The sequence below is a fragment of the Typopeltis vanoorti genome, chromosome 3, assembly GCF_054136105.1.
Source record: "Typopeltis vanoorti isolate ZY-2024b chromosome 3, IOZ_Tvanoo_1.0, whole genome shotgun sequence".
In the NCBI taxonomy this organism is placed as follows: domain Eukaryota; kingdom Metazoa; phylum Arthropoda; class Arachnida; order Uropygi; family Thelyphonidae; genus Typopeltis; species Typopeltis vanoorti.
In genome coordinates, this window is record NC_143551.1 from 137,719,440 (window position 1) to 137,743,231 (window position 23,792).

At 35.4% G+C, this 23,792-nt stretch overlaps 1 protein-coding gene across 4 annotated transcripts in view; it reads right to left on the bottom strand.

Annotated features, from left to right (window-relative positions):
* The window catches only part of LOC150108594 (lysine-specific demethylase 4C-like), a 366,824-nt gene that overhangs the window by 288,225 nt on the left and 54,807 nt on the right, over positions 1–23,792 (bottom strand). For all 4 annotated transcript variants that reach the window (XM_090390884.1, XM_090390883.1, XM_090390881.1 and 1 more), the window contains exon 4: positions 7,649–7,772. In XM_090390884.1, the coding sequence (XP_090247010.1) occupies positions 7,649–7,772 (124 nt within the window). The remainder of the gene's footprint in view (positions 1–7,648; positions 7,773–23,792) is intronic.

The following is a 23,792-nucleotide window of genomic DNA, read 5'->3' on the forward strand; positions in this document are numbered from 1 at the left end:
AGATTTTTTTTTTTTTTTTTTTTTAACTGTGGCTGATAGCAATCTAATACCTCTGTTATCCATTCCATTAAGATTGCCCTTTTTGGGTATGGGGACAATAAACCTTGTTTCCATTGGTGAGGCATTATTCCAGTTTAATACTTGATTCATTATTGCCAGCCTGACTGGCCGAGTGGTTAACATATCTGCTATCCAGCCAAAAGGCCGTGGGTTCAAATCCCGCCGTGGGCATGGATGTTTGTGATTGTCTGTGAAAATACTAGTGGTGGTGATAGGCAGTAGATGGTGTTGGATAGATGATGATGGTAGTTACAGATCACTGTAGTTGGTGGATTGAGTGGTGGAGACAGAGAGTTGTAGAGTAGGTGCTCTCCCTCGGTGAGGCTTGTAATAATAATAATTATTATTATTATGGTATGGAAATTGGAATATGTGTTATATCCAGCATTTTTAAAAGTTCTGATTCCATCAATTCCTGCAGATTTTCCTACTTTTATTTGATGTATTGTTATTTTTAGTTCCTTTTCAGTGAAGTCTTCACAATTTATTGGAAGAGTGGCTTTTAGATACATTCGGCATTATCAGCATTCAGAATTCTTGAAAGTAGCTTCTCCATTCTTTCATCAAGCTCAAGTTTACTGATAGCTGTCTAATGTTTTTGTCATGTGTGACAATACTTCCACTTTTTTGTTTTGTGATGATAGATAAGGTTTATCATTTGAAAAGTATTTCTAGTATCTCCAGTTTTATTACAATCTTCAAGTTTCACATAGTATTTATTTATTTATTTGATTTTCTTTGTCTCTGATCATCAGTTCATTGACCTTGTTATTTAAAATGTCTAGTTTATTTATTTCATTCCTGCTTAAGAGGTAGAGTTTCCTTGCTTTATTTCTTTCGTCTATATATTTTTCAGAAGAGTGAAAGCAGGCAGAAACAGTGAAAACATCAGCTGTATCCTGATTAGCGAACCTATAGAGTCAAGTAAAACATTTCAGTTATTTACGCACAATTTCTTAGTGAAGATGGGAAATTAAATATTGGAATAGGCAGAGAATTAGTAAAGCTTGCATGGTAGGAAGTCAGCTGAATAAATTTATATGGAATAAGAAAGAAACTAGTCAAAACACTAAATTAGCTGTATATGAGATAGTGTTCAAATCAATTTTAACTTATGGATCTGAGAGTTGGGTTAGAAATAAAACACTGGATCAAGAGCTGGAAACCACAGATATAAGAGTTCTGAGAAAGAGTAGAAGGGCAAACAGATGGCATCAATGGCAATATCACATTAAAAATGACGATATTAACTTGTCACTGCTAGTTTTCAGGAATGTGTTAGCAGAGCTAATCTCAGGGTGGTACGGTGAATGGGAAAGATTAGCAAAACAAGTGTTCTTTGACAGGATGGCAGGAAAAAGAGCCAGGTGTTTAAGAATACAAATATAATATCTGATAATGTTGAAGTCTTGACAGATACCAGATTAAATATTTGAAAATTGTTGATTGGAAGTTAGTAACAGCGTAACTTTTTCATGTAGTACTATCATAAATATCCTGTACACCCCCTGAGGGTGCATATCAGGAATTTGATGATAATGATGAAAATAATTAATTCAATTTTGTACATACTGGATGATAAGTTTTCTGAAAATTTCAATACTGGATTGCAATACAGAATAATGAAAAGTTGATTTATGGTTTATTGGTGCAAGGACAGCAAAGGCACGGCTGTGCCATATTATTCATCATATGGCAGTACACATGGTATTAAGAGATAGTCATAAAGAGATAAATTAATAAATAATATGTACAAAAAATAAAATAAAATAAAAAATAAAGTTAAACTATGCAGTATCTCTATATACAAAAAGAATTTATAATCAAAGGTGATTGTATAAATTAATTATTTTTTAAAAGTTAAAAACTTCATGTAATTTATCTGAGTCAGATAAGATCTGACTGCATGTATATGGCTTTTTGCCAGATAAGTAAAAATTCCTTTCTCATGTGAAATACTGCTACTCCATCGGAATATAATAAATGGTGAGAATCATGTTCATTTTTTGCGCATACGTGGGTCATCAGCCTTCAATAAATAGGAATGTGTAAAATTAATGTGACCTAAATGAGCCCAGCAAGAACAACTTCCTCTCTTCTGTTTCTACGTTGACTAAACTGCCAATGCTTAATTTTGGGTTTAATGTCATGCAAGTTGTTTCTCAGTGTTTCCTGCCATGATGACTGCCACTGGGTATTTAGTTTTGATTTTATAAACTGTCTGTAGTCTGTACATGAGACTGTCAAACAGTAGATCAAAAATGTATAAGCTGATTTAGCAGTAGCATCTGCAGTTTCATTTCCCATAATTTCAATATGGCTGGGAATCCAGCACAATTGAACATCAAAATGAAAGGCATTCATTTTGTACAACAGTTGTAAAACCTCATAAGGTAGTCAATGTGAATTATACACATGAAGGGCCTGTAGGGAACTAACTTGGTAGTGGCTTTGTTTTATATATACAAGTGCATGCTGAATGGCTTGGTAGTCTCTGTATAATTACTGCAATCAAGTGGGATCTGGTTGGATACAGTAATATCAGGAAACACAGCCAACTGAGATCTCATATCTTGAACCATCAGTATAATGGCAAGAATTCAAGTGTGGAGTGCTCTGTGTGTGCATTAAGAAATTGAAGGTAGACAGATGATAGAGTATAAGACTTCTGTAGTGGACTAAGTGAGAAGATGCAGGATGGAATGCAAATCTGCCATGGAGGAATGCTGTTGTTTGGTACAAGTAATGTGATAAACATTCATGCCAATCATCAATTTCCTGATATGTAGCCTCAAGGGGTGTTCAGGCTACTTTGACAGCACTACATGAATAAGTTTACATTATTAATAATCTCCTATCAACAATTTTCCTCCAAACTAATCTATTACTTGTCAGCACTCCAGTATCATTGTATCTAACATTTCATTCTTCTAAGGCACTTCTGACAGAATCAATCCATGCAGACCATGTTTTGCTAATCTTTCCTCTTCCATACTGTTTAAGTGACAATCTTAGATTAGCCCTGCTCACATATTATTGAATGGAAATAATGTCAAGTTCCTTCCTAATGTCTTCATTTTTAATATGATTCTGCCATAGATGCTATCTGTTCACTCCTCTAATCTTTCTCAGAACTCTCATATTTGTGGTCTCTATTCTTTGATCAAGTGCTTTATTTATAACCCAACTCTCAGATCCATAACTTAAAGTTGGTTTGAATAGTCTCGTATACTGCAAACTTGGTGTTCTGGATAATTTCTCTCTTATTTCATATAAAGTTATTCAGCTGGCTTCATCAAAACAGCTTTGCTTATTCTGTTGTCTATTTCCAAATTTAATTTGTCATCTTTACTATGCCTAATTAGATGAAACATTTTACTTGTTCTATAGGCACTCCATTCAGAATGCAACTGAAGTTTCCTTTGTTCTTGCATATTTTTAGTTTTGGTCTTTTTATTGCTGATTTTCATACAAAATTTGTTACTGCTGTTATCAATTTTAATCAGGGAATCTGTAGATTTGCAATAAATGTCATTAGGAGTATATTTGCATAAACAAAAGAGCTGAGTTTGATGTCTCCAATTCTAATATAAAGTTTAATGTGTATTCTTGTCTCACCCCTGATTTTACATTAAACTATCTTCCTGTATTTCCTTCAATTCTAAGTGCTGACTGACAACTTAAATTGCTCTATGTAAAAGGTTTTTCTACCTTGGGTATACTATATGTTAAAGATACCAAGCAATTTTATAACCTTGGTTTTAATCCTTTTTTCCCAAGTAAGCCAAGTTTGCACCTGAAGTATTTTCAGGTCTGAGGCAACTCGTGGTAAAGGTGGAATGAGCTCTGATCACTTGCCTTAGTATCTCCCATAATGCAAAGCACATGTATGATGCTATGCATTAAGAGAAGGCCACAACCCAGACCGGTTTTGACTTTTATTGAGGTCTCATCAATGGAAGCCAGACCCTGAGGTGGCAATGCCAAGGTTGAAGTAATGCAGCACTTATAATTTTTACCTATAAGAGTTGCCACAAGGTGCTTTGACCTTATTAAATAAAAATCTCAGGATGAGAGAAAGATGTAGAAAGTTTTTTACCTTGGGTATACTATACGTTAAAGATACCAAGTAATTTTATAAACTTGGTTTTAATCCTTTTTTCCCAAGTAAGCAAACAAGCAAGTAAGCCAAGTTTGCTCCTGAAGTATTTTCAAGTCTGAGGCAACTCGTTTTAAAGGTGGAATAAGCTCTGATCACTTGCCTTAGTATTTCCCATAATGCAAAGCACATCTCCTTGCAGACATGCATGATGCTATGCATTAAGGGAAGGGCCACTACCCACACCGATTTCGACCTTTATTCAGGTCTCATCAATGGGAGCCAGACCCTGAGGTGGTGATACCAAGGTTGAAGTAATGCATAGCATCATACAAGGAAATGTGCTTTGCATTATGGGAGATACTAATACTAAGGCAAGTGATCAGAGCTTATTCCACCTTTAAAACGAGTTGCCTCAGGCCTGAAAATACTTCAGGAGCAAACTTGGCTTACTTGCTGTTTGCTTACTTGGGAAAAAAGGATTAAAACCAAGTTTATAAAATTGCTTGGTATCTTTAACGCATAGCATACCCAAGGTAAAAAAACTTTCTACATCTTTCTCTCATCCTGAGATTTTTATTTAATAAGGTCAAAGCACCTTGTGGCAACTCTTATAGGTAAAAATTATAAGTTCTGCATTACTTAAACCTTGGTATCACCACCTCAGGGTCTGGCTCCCACTAATGAGACCTCAATAAAGGTCGAAACCGGTCTGGGTAGTGGCCCTTCCCTTAATGCATAGCATCATACAAGGAAATGTGCTTTGCATTATGGGAGATACTAATACTAAGGCAAGTGATCAGAGCTTATTCCACCTTTAAAACGAGTTGCCTCAGGGCTGAAAATACTTCAGGAGCAAACTTGGCTTACTTGCTGTTTGCTTACTTGGGAAAAAAGGATTAAAACCAAGTTTATAAAATTGCTTGGTATCTTTAACGCATAGCATACCCAAGGTAAAAAAACTTTCTACATCTTTCTCTCATCCTGAGATTTTTATTTAATAAGGTCAAAGCACCTTGTGGCAACTCTTATAGGTAAAAATTATAAGTTCTGCATTACTTCAACCTTGGTTTCACCACCTCAGGGTCTGGCTCCCACTGATGAGACTTCAATAAAGGTCGAAACCGGTCTGGGTAGTGGCCCTTCCCTTAATGCATAGCATCATACATATCTGCAAGGAGATGTGCTTTGCATTATGGGAGATACTAAGGCAACAGAGCTTATTCGACCTTTAAAACAAGTTGCCTCGGACCTGAAAATACTTCTGGTGCAAACTTGGCTTACTTGAGAAAAAAGGATTAAAACCAAGTTTATAAAATTAAATTGTTCTGTATAATGTTCCATTTACCCCATATAACTGATGTATTTTGAAAAGCTTTTCTCTGAGGCAACTTGTTTTAAAGGCAATGTACAGTGCAGTGTAACTATTGCAAAACTTTTTTTTTCTAGAAATTTGAGCACATCTGGTCAAATATCATCATATCCAGCTACCTTTCCAACATTTCAAGTTTCTGATGCCTCTTCCTAGCTGAAGTACTGATGTGTACTCCAGTTTGCATTCCTCTTGAAAATTTTCTACTATGGTTGTGCTACTGCTTGTTTCATTTAACAGCCTTTCAAAGTAATTACTCTAGACAACTAGGATATCATTATGTCCAGTTTTCATTTCATATTTATCAGTCTTTGATTTCTTTTATAGTATTCTTTCCTCCATTTTAAAGCTTTTTCCATAGTCTTCAGAACATTTTGCCACCTTCTGATATTTATCTTCTATATTCTTACCAGTCTTCCTTTCTATGAGCTATTTTTACACATAACTTGGCTCTCTTGCATTTTCTTCTATATTCTTTTAGGACATCTGCCAACATATTTGCTAGGAACTTTTGGTATGCTTTCTTCTTCTTTTGTAGGACTGCTTCTTTAGCTTCTTGTGTCCTGCATACAGTTTCACCATATATCTTCCTAGTTGAATCATTCAATGTTTCAGAGTTTGTTATTGAGACTTCAAGGTTTTTGAACTGTTTCATTCTTTCTTCAAGAATATTGAGTCTACATTTTACCTGTGAAAGCTGCTCAAGTTTAATTCTTTTTAAAACTTTTATAGATACCATTCTTTTCAATGTTCCTACTTAAAACTAAGCAATGGTCACTTCCTATTTCAAATCTTCTGTCCACTCCTTTATCCTGAACCAGTATGAAGATATCACTATCAACAATAACATAGTCAATCATTCTTTTCTTATTTTCTGCCTTCTCTCCATATGAACATCTGTATGTTAGAACATGGTATTAGTAATGAATAGTACATATCTTGAGCAGTAATCCAGCAGATACTTACCATTATTAGCATTGCACTTTTCTTCAAATCTTCTCAGAACATTTTTGTATGCATGGTGGGATTCACTTCCTAATCGGCTGTTGAGATATCAAACAAGTACCAGTGTTTCCACTTTCTTTATGTTAGCTGCCACTAATGATTCAAAAAATTGCTCCACTTCTTCCTTTGTAGAAGTTTCTGTGGAACCACAGGCACAAATAAGTTTCATTGTCCCTGTTCCCATTTTTAAGTTTGCCTGCATAACTTTACTTGAAATTGCCTTCAAATCAAAAAGTTTATCTTCATGTTTGGTCTTAATTACTATCACTACTCCATCCTTTCCTTGATCATTATTGTCCAAATATAATATCTCATACTTGTTTAGTAAGATCTCACTGTTTTTGTCTTCTTTGTTCTAGTTATGCAAATTATGTCGTAGTACTTTTCCAGTTCTTTTGCGAGCTTGATTTCCTTTTCATTAATATTCCTTATACTGATGGTTCCCATTTTCTGTTCTTCTAACATTAGGTTTGTTGTTCTTCTAAATGTTGAGCTTGAGTCTATTTCAGTAGCTGACGTTTCACAACTCACCCTGATTCCCTGACAAAAAACAGTTGGGGAGGGGGGGGGGGATCGTGTTCAACTGGGTGACATCTCAGCAAGCATGAAATTTCATATAGAGTACAATATGGTTAGCTAAATCCCAAATTGCTAGCCCATCCTTGTTCAGTACCCAGTGGATATCTACTCATGTGGTGCACCACGTGAAGCTGAGGATTAGATATTAAGTCAAAACCACAAGTCAGTTCTCAACATTCCTTAAAGGCAATGTGGAGGTCCCCCCCCCACTATTCGGCTTTGGCCTTTAATCAACCAACACATATTCCAAAGAGACATGTGGCAGTCTAACATGTGTGATATTGAGCTTTCCAATGAAGGATGCTCTGGAAGAGACTTGCTTTTTAAGACATGGTTAAGAGACGACCATTTCCATCTAAGTGATAGAACTAGTTCACTTGCTTCAACATAAAGACTTTGGGTGATATGCACAGGCTAATGGACTCCTACACTTGGTATTGATTAGAATAAATTACTATTATTAAGAAAAACAACTGTTCTGGATTTTATGATTCTAAAAAGAAACAGGTATATAAATTTTTCATTTGTGTTACCTTTACATCTTCATCATACAGTGATCCAGAAACATCAGCACCATATATTGGTGAATTATAAGTAATGTTTTTCCAGTACTTCCTTTCTAAATCTTCATAATCAAAATGAGAGGGAGTTGAATATCTGTGGGGAGAAAAAAAAAAAAAACAGAAATTAATAATATATATAGAGAATACTCAAATGGAAAGATTAATCACATGCATTTCAGTGGTCTGATCACAGTAGGCATTTCTGTAACTTTACTGGTTATCCTTTATCAGCAAGATTATCTAGCCCATGCTGTACTAAATGTGGTATGGTTTTCAAACCTTTTGTAAGTGAAGTGAACTGTCATAAAAAACAGATAATAAATAAAAAATAAAATAAAATAAAATAAAAAACTGGCAAGGAACTAAAGAATGAATTCAAGTAACTGCAGTTATCATTATCATGCTAACAGCAGGTGATCTTTTCAAAACGACGGGAGGTGTTTCAGCTTCTGTAATGATTACAGGGACCAATGTCAATAAACAGGAATAGCTGTAGCCAGATAACTGACAGGATTTCTTAGCCTAAAGACTTAAAGTTCATTCAAGAATCAATCACCCAAGTAGGTTTTGAGATACATAAACATCAACCAGCAATAAACAGAAACTAAGGGTCTGATTAGAGCATAAAGCTATGCCATTTTTATTGGAACCTATTGAAAATATGGCTCATTTGATACTAAGATGATGCATTGCAACATATTCACAGAAAATTCTTCATCAACAATTCATCACGGGAAAGTTCTTTGCAGGGAAAATTCACCACGGAGAAAATTCATCACCAGAATGGCAATGAATTTTTTAATTCATTCATATGCACAATTTTTTAAGACATTCATACACACATATGGAAAACAAGAAATAGTATAGAAAATATAGTTGCTTTCTGTATCTCTGTATTATTTATTAAATTAGATTTTATTTCACTTTTGTTATAATATTTTTATTCTATATAAAGTGAAATCAATATTATGTACTTAACTGATCATGAGTTCCCTAATCATGAACACAGAGATCACAGATGTGAGCTATGCTCACATCTGGATTCAAGTCTGATCCCCTGGATTTCTTGATGATAAGAGAGTAGTGGAGAAGATTCAGAGGGGAGTGACCAAGATGATGAGTGGTCAGTGGAATGTTACCTTTGAGGATAGATTGAGGGTGTGTGGATTGCAGAAGTTGGTTGATAGGAGAAAAAGAGGGGAATGTGATAGAAACATTTAAGTTGCTTAAAGGGTTTTATAGAATAAATGCAAGGAAAATGTTTTAGCACTTGGCTAAGGGGGAGGGGACAGAACAAGGGGGTCATCCCTGGAAGTTGAATAAAGGTGTGGTTAGTAGGAGTGCGAGGACCAGATTTCTTACTTGGAGAGTTGTGAATGAGTGGAATGAGTTGCAAGAGTCAGTTGGTGCTTTGTCTGTTAATGGGTTCAAGGAGAGGCATGATAGATTGGATCTCCTAAATGAGTCTTCAGACTCCATGGAGTAATAATAATAATAATAATAATTTCTGTTTATTTTTTTAAAATATTATTTTTTTCTTACTTAGATATTTCAGACTCTGTAGATTGGATATTAATATTTTACAAAAGTGTTTTAGGGTAGTTAAGGGAGCAAAGGCAACACATTTAAGAATGCTTATTTATTTTTGTAACCTTTCACTATTTTTCTATGCACTTAAAGACATTCATCCAAATGTGATATTATTATTTATTTATTTTTTACTGAACTAATTCAAAAGATGAGGTTTTAATTGTAGGATATCTGTGTATTATGGAACTGACTCCACTTTTCCTGCATAGAGATTTTGCAAGCTATTATTATTGTTTTATGGTGAATATATAGTTGTATTGTTTTAAGACTATATACACACACACCTCTGAGTAATTATATTAAAGAAAATGATGGTGAAGTTATAGAAATCCTTCCATAATGTAAATCACCTTAAGGCAAAATTCCCATCTGCAACTGAAATACTAATTTTCATCTTATTTCCCAATAACAGTATTTTATGAGATGAAAAAATGTTGAAAAATTTATATTCAACAATGTTTATGTTCTGGACCAAATAAAAATAATATATATAAGGGAATGCTCCCAAAGTGAAGTACATAATTATCTTGTGAACAGTTAAAAATCACGAAATATGTGTAGTCAAAACTGTTGGAATAATTAGCCTTGTTTGTTTGTTTGGTTAATGTACCTGCTTGACAACTACATAGTTAATTAACTATGTGTTTCACTTTAGGAGTATGCAGATATACATCCCCCCCCACCTCCCCCAGCCAAGAAGAAAATATTATCAGATATTAATTTTCCAAAATTTCTTCATTTCATATAGCACTAGCATTGGAAAATAAGATGAAGATTACTATTTCAGTTGCAGATGAGAATCTTGCCTGAAGGTGATTTACATTGTAGAAAGATTACAGTCACTCTGGAAAGACAATAAAATACAGCAAACTACAAGACTATCTCATCGATACCCTTGTTAACCCTGTTTTACTATATGCATGTGAGAGATGGAAACTGCTAAAGGAAGATGAGAAAAGATTATTGGCCTTCAAGATGAAGTGCTATCAAAAACTTTTGAAGATATGATGTACATGTAACAAATGGCGAGATTAAAAGAAAAATCCACTCCAATGCCAGAAAACAACAAAATATCATCACTGAAATATGTCAGAAACAGATCTGGTGGCTGGCCATGTGGCTAGATCAGATAATTTACCTAAATAGTACTAGAGGCATTGGTTTTTGGTTAAAAAAAAAAAACAGATAGCAAAAGGGGGGGGGGGGGGTTGCAACCTATAATCACCTGGATAAATAATATTAAAAAATGGACTAATTCTTCATTCTCCACCTTGTTAAGAAGATCCCAAGATAAACACCTGGAGAGAACATGTTAGGCTGTTACTTTATAGTGCTCCAACGGACTACAGGAAAACCTCACTTAACATGATTAATTAATCCATCAAATAATGAGCGCCAAGCAAAATCATGTTAATCAAATACAATAAACAATAGGAATAATTATAATTCATCCATCAGTTAGCATAAATTTGAAAAAAAAATTACAGTATAAGCTATATTAGGGAACAAAATCATCAAAGTTAATAAAAATCAATTGCTGAAATTTTTATTTAATATCTAAACATTTGATTGAGCTACTTTTTTACAAAAAAATTAAGTAAAGATATTTGAATAGTGTTCAACTTTGTCATCTTGCCATGCAATTTGTGATATACATGACGATTGCTTTATCAAGATTTTGGCAGACTTCGAAGCTTCGTTCCATGTCATAAACAGAATGAAACAAAATTTCCTTAGCATGCTCAATGTGATTGAAAACTAGCTCGAGTTCTTTTGCAGTTAGCTTCTTTGTCATAACATTCTCTTCTTGTTTGCACTCCTTATCTTCTTCATATGCATGCCGTTCTTCTAGTTGAAGGAGATCATTCTCGCTTAACTGTTCTGAATTAAATGCAAGCATAGCTGAGTATTTTTACATACATTACATTTAATCATTGAATTCATGCATGTAGTAAAACAACAATGGAGACTGTTACCTCCCTCTTTGTTAAACTTGGATATATGAATGGTTTTCATCCAATGTGTCAAGTGCAATATGTATTCACTGGCAATATGGAAAAAGGAGAGGAAAATATGAGAATATGTCAAAAATGTATGCTGATTAGATAAGAACATGATGAAGCAAGTTTTTTTTTTTTGCTTGATCAGAAAGTGAATTATGCTTAAGAAGAAATTAAATTTGATTTTATCCTTTACTCAGTAAAAGATAAAAATGAGCAAGTCTCTGTAGCTCAGTCTCAGTTGGTCTTTGAAAAAAATCCTCTGGTTAGGAAGACCTGAATATCTCTCTCAAGACTTTTCAATTGAAGGTGAGTCTGACATCCATGGCAGGACTTCCCTCCTAGAAACTAGAGTTTTCATGAAATAACCAGGCAAAACTGTCATGTGAACACATGCAATTTACATACATATAGATATGCCTAACCATCTTATTCTAAAATTATGGTTATGAAAGCCAATATGAGTAGTTGTGTACCTTAAGGACAATATTGCTGCTCCAAATGGAAAATCCATCAAACAGAAATAATGGAGTTACAACCAAGAAAGGATAAAGGTAGAAGATCAGGAATACTAGAACTACTCTGCATGAGAGTAGTTATAACAAGAGAGAAAGAACATACAATTGCCAGTTCTCCAGAATATTGGTGCCTACCATTTTGTTAGGTTTTTCTTTGGAAGAGGCTTTTCTCCAATACCATTTTCCTCAATGAATATAACCTCCGACTCTGAGAAATGCATTTACAGATTTTTCTTTTTCACCCCAAGCATTTTCCCACAGAAAACATTGTTGTGCTATCTATCTTGTGTCCTCTTCTGTGTGTATGTGGGGGGGGGGGGTAATAAACTCTTAGTTACACATACACACAAACACACATATATAAAGGCTGCTAGAAATATCAATTTTTAGCCCTTTGAGAGTTTATTAAGCATATTCTTGTTTCTAATATATACAAAAAGTAAAGGCCAAATATATTTGATTAGAAATTTGTTTAGACTTCAGCATTATTTTTTCTATTTTAAAAGACTAACCATATATAATCATGCAATGTTAGATTGAATACAGAGTGATATGTGTTTGCATCTGCCTGTCACAAAAGCTGAAGTCAAAACACAAGAAGATTCAGTCAAACTGTACATTAACTTTTGTATACAGAGTGTATGGTTTCATGATTCAAAGTTGCAGCTGTATCATTCTTAGCCAAATTTCCTTCAACTACCTTGTTTACAACTGAATTTAATGCCTTATAATTCTTGAGGTAAAACAACCATTTAATTGATTACTGGATGAAATTGTCATTAGACAATACCATAAAGAACTTGATCATTTATTTCATTATAACCTCTCACTCCGTTATACCTCTAACTTCTGTCAGAAAATCAGACAATTAAAAACTTATTATTACAGTCCATATTATGGTCAGTTTTACACTCAATTATTATTCACAAATGTTCTGTTGATTTTGTCATATGCTCCGGATACTTTAGTTGGAAAAATAAAATCTACAGGCAGATACACAATAGCACTGTGGGAAGCTTCCTCTCACTCAAGTTACTAGTTAGAACACTTGGAAGATACTTGGTCCTCTACATAAACCATTAGCCTTCATTTTTGATATGCTATGTTGATTACTCTTTTCAATCTGGACACATCCAGTTCCCTTTCTAGTACAAATCAATGTATTAATTCATAAGGAAAAAGATGTAATTTAGCCTTTTCCAACATTCTGCCCTGCATCTAGCATGAGAAATTTTGTAGGATGTGGTGTATGTTTTATGTATTCATTGCCAGTGGTGTGAAAGCAAGAATGGAGAGAGAATTTGTCATAAATGTTTCATGTGCGAGTGCATGAAATGCAAGTCGTGTGGAAAGCAGGAAAATGAAGTGGCAAACATTAACAATGTAAATAAAGTTAGTGAATATATTCTGAAGAATGTGTAAGTAGTGCATGATAGTACATGGAATGAGAGCCTGAAAGCATTGCTGAAAGTAATGTGGGTAAAGAAGTAATAGTAAGAAGTGAAATACCATGTTTACATAGTGTTTCCACAGGACAAAAGAGGAACTAGAGTGACTGGAAAAACAATTGCCATGTGGTACATCAGACAGGAGAATGAAAGAAAAGTGAACAGGAAAAGTATGAAAGTGCAAGAAACTGGAAATAAGGAGAAGTTATCGTATGGAGACTCAATGATAAGAAGTATACTGAATGAAGAAGTGTTGAAAGCATGCTTCCCAGGATGTTAATGCATCTGTTAGTTGGTAGAAAGGAAAGAGTCGATTTCTTGGCAACATTTCTCCTGCACAATCTTCAATGAGAAGATTGCAGGAGGAATGTTGTGAATTTGATGGACAAAAGGACTTTATGCCTGGTGGACTACATTTGAATGGTTTTGGAGTTAAATGTTTCGAGAAAGTGTTGTTTAGTGAGAGTTTGGAAGTGCAAAACCAGGGAAACTAGAGATGTTGGGATGGGCAGTAAGGTTTGCAATCAAGCATGTGTCTGGCCACCCCTCGTATGAATGAGCATGTGTACAGAAGTAATTATGCAATGCTGAATGTGATTTCATAGGCTTCCAATTCGAATGGGTTGGTAATGACATTACACAAGGTAATCATTAGTATAAGGGGATGTTGAAACGCATGCACAAATGCCAAAAGTATCAGAAATAAGGGAGAGGAATTTTTATCACTGGACAACTTGACATGGCCAAAAATTATAGACATCAGTGAGAACTGGTTGACAGAAAATGATATAGTTATGGGATAGAATGTAAACAGCCTTTGTATTTTCAAGGAGATATAAGGAATAGGACAGGAGATGGGGTAATGCTGATGATAGCCGAAGAACCACAACCAACAAAATTAGAAGTTAAAGAGGATTTTAAATCTGATGGAGAAGGTACACCGAGGATGTCTGGTGTGAGACAGAGGCCAATAGGACAAATTACATATATAGTGGTTATTGCTATAGACTCAAGAAGATATAGATGCCATGCATTGGCAGATTAGCACAATGAATCACACTGAGCAATTATTGTGGGAGACTTCAACTATGAGGACAGAAACTGGAGAGAGGAAAAAGGCTGTAGCAAGATGGAAATGGAATTATATATCTGATAAGGGATAATTACCTGAAACACGTTATAGAGGAGACCAGTGGTTTGAGAGTGTTGGATATCTGGTAATAGCATCACAAGATTATATCCATAACCAAGGTAGACACCCCCCCCCTCTCTAATTGATGAAAGTGACCAAGCAGTCTTCTTCTGTGAAGTTGCTGAAGATGTGAAATTCTCTATGAAGAAAGGGTTTATCTTGCACTATAATGTTGGTAATTAGGACAGACTTTGGAGGCATTTTGGAGCAAAGCTGCAGCATGAGAAGCTACAAGGAAAGAATGTCAGTAGTGCGTGGGAACTGGTAAAAGATTGAGATGCTGTATCAGACTGCATACACAAGGTCAAGAGGATAAACCAAGTGGGGGATTAAGTAGATGAGTAGAGATATAAAGCAAGAGCTGCAAAAAACACTGTGGAGGGAATCAGCATACTCATGAGAAATACAGAGTGCAAGCAAGCAAAGGTCACTACTATGGTAAGAAAGGTCAAATCAGATTATGAAAGCAAATTAGCTAAGCAGGCCAAAGTAAATCCAAAAGTTTCTTTTTTTTAATGTAGCAATAAGAGAGAGAAAAAAAAAACACCTTTAAATCAATGCTGATGGTAGGAAGCTGACAGAGACAAAAGAAAGAGTTGAGTTACTGAGTGATCATTTTGCAAAGGTATTTCATTCGGGTGGACATTTTGCAGTTGCTGATGTAACAGAGATAATATCAATGTAAATAAAGCAGTGGGACTGGGTGGCATGTCAGCCCAATACACATAAATGTGCAAAAGAACTGGCATTACCTTTGATGAAATTGTTCAATCTAAGTCTCACTCTGATTGGATTCCAGGGAAGTGGAAAGAGGTTAAGATACTTCCATTGCTTAATGGCTCCAAGATAGAGGTAGCAAAACGACAGACCAATTAATATATCAGGAGTTGAAGTACTGGAAAAGTTTAAAGGTAAAATCCAAAGGTTGATAGGGACGTGATGCTCTATAGTGGGCAGCACAGCTTTGTAAAGATTGGCTCCGTCTTAGTAATTTATTCCTGTTTTATAATAAAGTGACAGCAGAACTGAATAAAGGAAATGATTACATCACAATACTGCTGGATCATTTCACAGAATACCACATGAAAAACTATTACAAAAGGTGGAGAAAATGGGAACGGATATGAAGCTAGTAGCATGGATAAGGTAGTGGCTGAAAGACAGACACCAGAGCATAATATATGGTAGAGTGGAATATACGAGAATGAAGGTTTACTAGCAGAGGACCTTCGGGTTTTGTACTAGAGCAACTACTCTTTAATTTGTATATCAATTCATTATAACTAATTAATAATGGAATCACATTAATTTACATTTTTTTATTTGTAGAAATTTCAGCTGTTTAATAGTTATTTTCAATATGATGAATATATTTCACTTAAAGAACCCAATAAATCTGGTTTAACAAACCACGCATCATTTATAAAACACAGGATTCAGTGGAACAAAACAAAAGTATTACACAAACGTTATGTTCTTCTAGAAAGACTGTACAAAGACAGCTGTGAAGCACAAATTCACAATCCAAACCTTAACAAAACGATTGCCTTAAATTTTCTCAATTTTGAGAAATTATACTGACTAATACTCACTAGTCATGTGTTCTGTAAATTATAATTAATTGCTTATATTTAAAAATATTTTATTAACTAATTTATTTTATTGTAATAATTTTAATATCTATTAATGCAGATAGAGCTGTTCTCCTGCAGCTGATGGTGCATATAATATCACGTGCTTTCAAACGAACTGATGTTCTCTCTCGTGCTTTTTTTTTTATTGTTTTCCTATAATCATATTGAAAATGGCTATGAAACATAGCTGAAAATTTTACAAATAAAAATATTTAAATTAATATATGTGATTCTGTTATTAATTAGTTATAATGAATTCTTCCACTTATGTTGCAATTTTTAGATCAGTTGTATATCAATGATATAGGAAAAGATTTAATAGAGGATATTCAGCTGTTTGCTGATGATGAAAACTGGGGAGAGCAATAGTTGATAAAGGTGATGTCAATATCCCACAGGATGATTTAAATAAATCGACATTGTAAGTATGATGATTGTCAATTTACTTCCCTTACTGCACCTATTAGTTAATGCTGGTCATTACAAACTGTTTTGTAATAATAAGTGATATTATCATAATGGAATATGATCAATAAAAGGATGGGTACACAGACAAAAAAAAGACAGCCTTCCCCAGAAAAGTGTGTTATCACCATTACTTTTCAATGTTTACATCAATGATCTTCCCATATTTCCAGAAATTTTATCTATGCTGATGACCTTTACAGAACTATTCAATCAAATAATTTCAAGTCTATTGAAACTACTCCATCACTCGCATGAAATAGTCTTTTTTTTTTTTTTTAAGGTAACCTAAAATAGAAATAAGCCAATTACTGCAATGAGTAATTGGCTTATTTTGTACCTAATGATGGAGTGTGCCAAAATCTGAATCATTAATACTGGATATTAAAACTCAGAAAGATTACGAAGACAAATTTGTTTACATTTTCCCAAAATATACAATTTATTCATAATACATATTTATTTATTGATCATCCAACTAGAGTAACTATTTGGACAATAGATCAAGTGTTAACCAAAATATTTATTAAACCTACTAGTTTCACCAAACTTTAGCTGTTGGCATCTTCAGGGTACAAGCATCATCATCAAATTCCTGAAATGTATCCTCAAGGGGTGTACAGGATATGATAGTACTAACATGAAAAATTTACATCATTCCAAACTTCCTATCTACAATTTACTTCCAAATCCGTCTGTTATTTGTCAAGACTCCATTATCAGATCTTATAATTCTACCTTCTAAGACACTTTTTACCCTATCATTCCACCTATATTGGTCTTCCTCTTGGTTGTTTTCCTGCCAACCTGGCAGAGAACACTTGTTTTGCTAATCTTTCCTCGCCCATTCTGTTTAAGTGACCATACCACCTGAGATTAGCTCTGCTAAAGCATTCCTGGATGCTGACAATGTCAAGTTCTTTCCTAATATCCTAGTTTTTAATATTATATTGCCATTGATGCCATCTGTTCACGCCTCTAATCGTTCTCAAGACTCTCATATCTGCGGTCTCTAGTCTTTGGTCAAGTGTTTTACTTCTGACCCAGCTCTCAGATCCATAAGTTAAAACTGGTTTTGAACACTGCCTTGTATACAGCTAATTTAGTGTTCCGACTAATTTCTCTCTTATTCCATATGAATTTATTCAATTGACTGCCTACCATACCAGCTTTGTTGATTCTGTTGTCTATTTCCATATTTAATTTACCATCTGCAGTGAAAATCGTGCCTAAGTAGCTGAAATGTTTTACTTGTTCCACAGGTTCCCCGTTCACAACACAGTTGACATTTTCAACAATTCTATCTATTTTCATTGTCTTTGTCTTTTTAATGCTGACCTTCATACCATATCTATTACAACAGCTATTCAATTTCGTCAGGGAATCTTGCAAACTTGTAGCGGATTTATTTAGAAGTATAACATAGTCCGCATAAAGCAAAGAGCTGACATTAACATCTCCAATTCTGATATCATGTTTAATACCACTTTCCATCATAATGTGATCCATATAGATAATGAATAACAGAGGGGATAATGTACATCCTTGTCTCACACCAGATTTAACATTAAACTATCTTCCTGAACTTCCTTCAATTCTAACTGCTGACTTACAACTCAAATAAAGACTAAGTATTGCTTGATATAATGCCCCATTGACACCATATAACTGTAGTGTTTCGAATAGCTTCTCTCTTGGCAACTTGTCATATGCCTTTTCCAGATCGACAAAACTTAAATACAGATCTTTATTATATTCCCATCCTTTCTCAACTATTTGTCGTAAAGTGAAGTTCTGATCCTGACAGCCTCTATTTGGCCTGAATCCGGCTTGTTCTTCACCAAGCTTTTCTTCCACAATTTTTCTCAACCATTTCTCAAGTATACTTGCATATATCTTACCAGGAACACTCAGTAATGAAATGCCTCTGTAATTCTCACATTCAGTTTTATTTCCCTTTTTATATATGGACACTATTAGAGCTCTACTCCAATCAGCAGGAATTCGTCCCTCTGTCCAAGCTTTCTGAACTATGCAGTGCAGCCACTTTAAGACTTTTATACCACTTCAAGTATAGATATGTATTCCTGACTGTATGCCTGTTGAGTGATTTTTTTTACCACTGTGCTATCACTGCTTGTTTTATTTAGCAATTTTTCGAAGTAATTACTCCATACCTCAAAGATAATGTTTTCTCCTGTTTTCATGTGACCTTTATCATCTCTTACTCCTTTTACAGCACTCTTTCCTCCATTTCTAAGCTTCTTCAACAACCTCCAGAATATCTCCACCTTCTTGATATTTATTTTCTATGTTCTTACAAAGTCCTCCCATGACTTTTGTTTAGCTAGTTTTACACAGTGTTTCGCTTTCTTACATTTGTCTCTGTATTCTCTAAGAGTAAAAGCTGACTTTTTAGCCAGGAACTTTTGATATGCTTTCTTCTTTTCCTTCACTGCCTCTTTAACTTCCTGTGTCCACTATGGAGTTCTGATTTTTCTATCCTTGCAGACCACCTCACCACATGCCTTGCTGGCTGAATCAATCACGGTTTTCTTCAAGGCTTGCCACTGAATCTCCAAGGTTTGGTTCCTGTTCTCAAACTCTTTCATTTTTTTTTTCAATAAGCTGTGTGTATTTTAGTCTACACTTCACATCTGAGAGCTGCTCAACTTTCATTCGCTTTAAAACTTTCTTACATGTTATTCTTTTCAATATGAAATTCAATTTTATCCTGGTCAAGACTAAATAGTGACCACTTCCAATTTCAAATCCTCTGTACACTCTGGTGTCTTGCACCAGGGAGAAAACATCACTATCAACAATAACACAGTCAATGAGACTTTTCTTATTCCTTGCCTCTTCCCTCCATGTTAATTTGTGCACATTTTTATGTTGGAACGTGGTGTTAGTAATAACCAATCCATGTCCTAAACAGAAATCCAACAGGTATTTGCCATTATTATTAGCTTTGCTCTTTTCTCCAAATTTTCCCAAAATATTTTCCTATGTCTGAAAATCATTTCCTACTCTGCTATTTAGATCTCCAACAAGGACCAACTTTTCCTTTTTCCTTGTATCGGTTGCTTTTTCTAAAGCATCAAAAAATTCCTCCACTTCTACCTTAGTAGAACCTTCTGTGGGACCATAGGCACAAAGAAGTTTCATTGTCCAATTCCCCATTCTCATATTTGCCCACATCACTCTACTTGAGACTGCCTGCCATTCAAGAAGATTAGCCTCGTATTTTGTGTTGAATACTACGGCTACTCTTCCTTTTCCTTGATTGTCATTTCCTGAATATAACATTTTGTATTTATTGCTCAGTCACCCCTATTATGTCGATCTGGTACTTATCTAATTCCTCAGCTAGCTCCATTTCTATGCCATTCAGGCTTCTTACGTTGATAGTACCGATCTTTAACTCTGGTGATGTTGAGATGGGGTTTGTTTTCAGATTTGTTCCAGTAGCTGACTTTTCGCTGTTCGCCCTGGTTCCCTGGCGAAAACAACGGGGCCCTTGTTTAACTGGGTGACGTCCCAGCCGGCATGAAATTTTGTCATCTTGTACCATCATTTTCTATATTGGTTTAAGCCAATAAGAATACAATTTGCACTATATTATTTCAGGAAATTACAACGTACTAGGATATACATTAAAATAAATTTTAATATATTTATATATTTCGGCAACGTCACGCTGCTATTTTCAAGAACTTAGGTACAAGATACGTGCATGCAGGCACAGCACAAACAATAAATGAGTAAGAAGAATGAAGCTATTATTTCTCCTAAAGTCCTGATGGTGCCCTCTAGCGGGCGATGTTGGTATTCTTGGGCGATAGGGCTGGAGGTCTTCTGATGAAGGTTTCCCAAATTTGAGGAAGTCTCATTCAGCCAAATTTGTTGAGGTTTGGTTCTTTTCTTAGGGCTGAAGCTGATTCTATGAAGAGCCTTTCATATCTGTATTTGCTACGGTGTATTATCCTGGCTTTTTTCCACCGTATTCTATGGCAGGTATCCAGAGCATGGTCAGCAAGACCAGAGTGGCTGTATTGGTGAAACCGGATGTAGTCCTTGTGTTCTGAAATTCTGATATTTGCTGTCCTGCCTGTTTGGCCGAAGTAGGACAGCTTACAGCTGCAAGGGACCTGGTACACCCCAGGTAGGTCTAGGGGGGGAGGTTGGTCTTTTGTTGAGCGGATAAGGGATGCCAATTTTTTATATGGTTTGTAACAAGAAGTTAAGTTATGTTTTTTTAAGATTTTTGTGATTTTTTCTGAGGTGCCTCGGATATAAGGTATGGTGATGGATTTAGAGTAATCCTTGTTGTGAGGGGGGGGGGGGATTGTGGTTTACTGGTTTTAATATTTTTTGGATTTTTTTGGGGGGGTAGCCATTGGCTGAGAACGTGTTGAGGATGTGGTTTCGTTCTGTGGTTAGGGCATTGTCATTTGAGCAGATAAGTTTAGCCCAGTTATGTAGTGTCTTAATGACTCCATATTTTTGTGAGGGGGGGGGGGGGGGATTGTTGGTGAATGTATCTGCCTGTATGGGTGGGTTTTCTATATACTGAGAAAACCAAGGTTCCATCAGGCTGGCGGGTGACCAGTGTGTCTAAGAACGGAATGCAGTTGTTTTTTTTCCTCTTCCAGGGTGAATTTGATTCTGGGGTGTTGGTTGTTTAAGTGTGTTAAGAAGGAGAGGAGTGCATCGGAGCCATGTGGCCAAATAGTGAATACATCATCTACATAGCGAAGCCAAATAGTTGGTTTTTGTGGGGCAGAGTTCAAGGCTTGCTCTTCAAAAGTCTCCATATAAAAGTTGGCCAAGGGTGGGGAGAGTGGAGAACCCATGGCTGTCCCCTCTATTTGTTTGTAGAATTTTCCTTGCCAAACAAAGTAGCCTGAGTTCATTGTGAACTGAAATAGGGCTGTGATATCGGGAGGAAATTTAGCTTGGATTAGCTCTAAGGATTCTTTGAGAGGGACATTCGTAAATAAGGAGGAGACATCAAAACTGACCATTATGTCAGTGTGTTTGAGTGTAGGGTTTTCTATGCTGGCTTTGAAGTGGGCTTTGTTTTTTATGTATGAAGGTGTGTTGCCAGTATAGTGTGAGAGAGCTTTGGCCAAATGTTTAGCTAGTTTGTATGTGGGGGAATCAATGCCATCCACTATGGGACGTAATGGCACATTTTCCTTGTGAATTTTTGGGAGTCCATAAATACGGGGGGGTACGGAGTTATATGGTTTTAGTTTGTTGGTGATTTCCACAGGCCAAGAAGTGACCTTCTTAAGGAGCCTGTGGAGTTTTCTAATTTGTGAGTTGGTGGGATTGTATTCGATAGGGAGGTAAGTGGCACGATCTAACAATAGAGATTTCAGCTTACCTGTGTAATCTTTTTGGTTCAGCAATACTGTGGCATTCCCTTTGTCAGCTTTGGTGATTATTATTTTCTTGTTTTTCTTTAATTCTAATAGAGATTTAATTTCTTTACTGGGCATGTTGGTTTTAGGTGGTTTGGCTTTAGTCAGAACGGCTTTAGTGACGTTGTTTGTTAGTTAGTTTGGCTTTAGTGACGTTGCCGAAATATAGAAATATATTAAAATTTATTTTAATGTATTTCCTAGTACGTTGTAATTTCCTGAAATAATATAGTGAAAATGCATAACCAACGTCTAAGCCTTTCCATGAGAAGAATACAATTTGGTCGGCTAAATCCCAAATTGCCAGCCCATCCTCGTTCGTTTAGTATCAAGGTAGATACCCAACAGGGTGCACCACGAGAAGGTGAGGATTGGACATTAGGTCAGAACAAGCACTTGGATTAAAAAAAAAACACTACACAAATATGAATAACTGTATAATTCTAACGATTATAGTTGCAAACTGAAATAGCATTGAACGTGAGTGATACACGTATCGCATGTACATGATTAACTAGTTGTTGCTAAGGGACATTCTGTAGATTGCATTAAAGTTCATTTCCTGTGTGTTAAGAGATCTAATTAGGGTTTTCCATATCTCCGGGAGTATTAAACCTTGGTTCCTGTTAAGGTTATCATCAGCGCGAGTGGCTGTAGCTGCTTCTTTAAACATTCGGGAGTGGTAGTCTTCTTCTATATAAGGGGACCAGCTTTTGTCCCACTCAATGACATGGTTAGTTGAAGCCTCGAAATTAGACAGAAGGAGCACATTGGTTACGTCAAAAACAACAAACAAAACATATCAGGCCTGTCATCTAATTTTTCTATAACTAACCATGTCACTGAGTGGGACAAAAGCTGTTCCCCTTACATAGAAGAGAAGACTACCACTCCCGAATGTTTAAAGAAGCTGCTACAGTCGCTCGGTCTACTGATAACTTTAAGAGGAACCAAGGTTTAATACTCCCAGAGATATGGAAAACCCTAATTAGATCTCTTAACACACAGGAAATGAACTTTAATGCAACCTACAGAACGTTCCTTAGCAACAACTAGTTAATCATGTACACGCGATACATGTATCACTCACGTTCAATGCTATTTCAGTTTGCAACTATAATCGTTAGAATTTTACAGTTATTCATATTTGTGTAATGTTTTTTAACCTAGGTGCTTGTACCCTGAAGATGCCAACAGCTAAAGTTTGTTGAAACTAGTAGGTTTAATAAATATTTTAGTTAACACTTGATCTATTGTCCAAATAATACAATTTCTTCATATTGATTCTAAAGCCATACACTAAATGTTTTTCAAAGTTTTTCTGAGTTGCAGCAGAGTCACTAGAAATCACCGAGACTCTGAATTCAGAAAACCCACAAATGTAGTTGTGTGTGTGTGTGTGTGTGCACGTGCATGCATACTACACCTAAGGGCTTTATTTAATGAGTTTGAGTTTTTCTGTTGATTTCTTGATTTCACACAAATTTTCAGTTGTTACAACTGAAAATTTGTGTCAAAATGATCATATATATTATTAATAAATTGACCACGTCTACAGGTGAATACATGACTATGATATAGCAGGCAAACCAGGTTGATGGTTTGTGGCAGCTGGCATCCCCAAAAAAACAGCCTTCCACAGGGAAGTGTGTTATCACCATTATTTTTCAACATCTACATCAATGATCTTCCCATCTTTCTAGGAACTAGAAATTTTATCTATGCTGATGACCTTGCCATAACTACTCAATTAAATAATTTCAAGTCCATTGAAACTACTCTATCACTTGCCTTAAATAGTCTAACCATATATTATAGCAGTGATCAATTAAAACCAA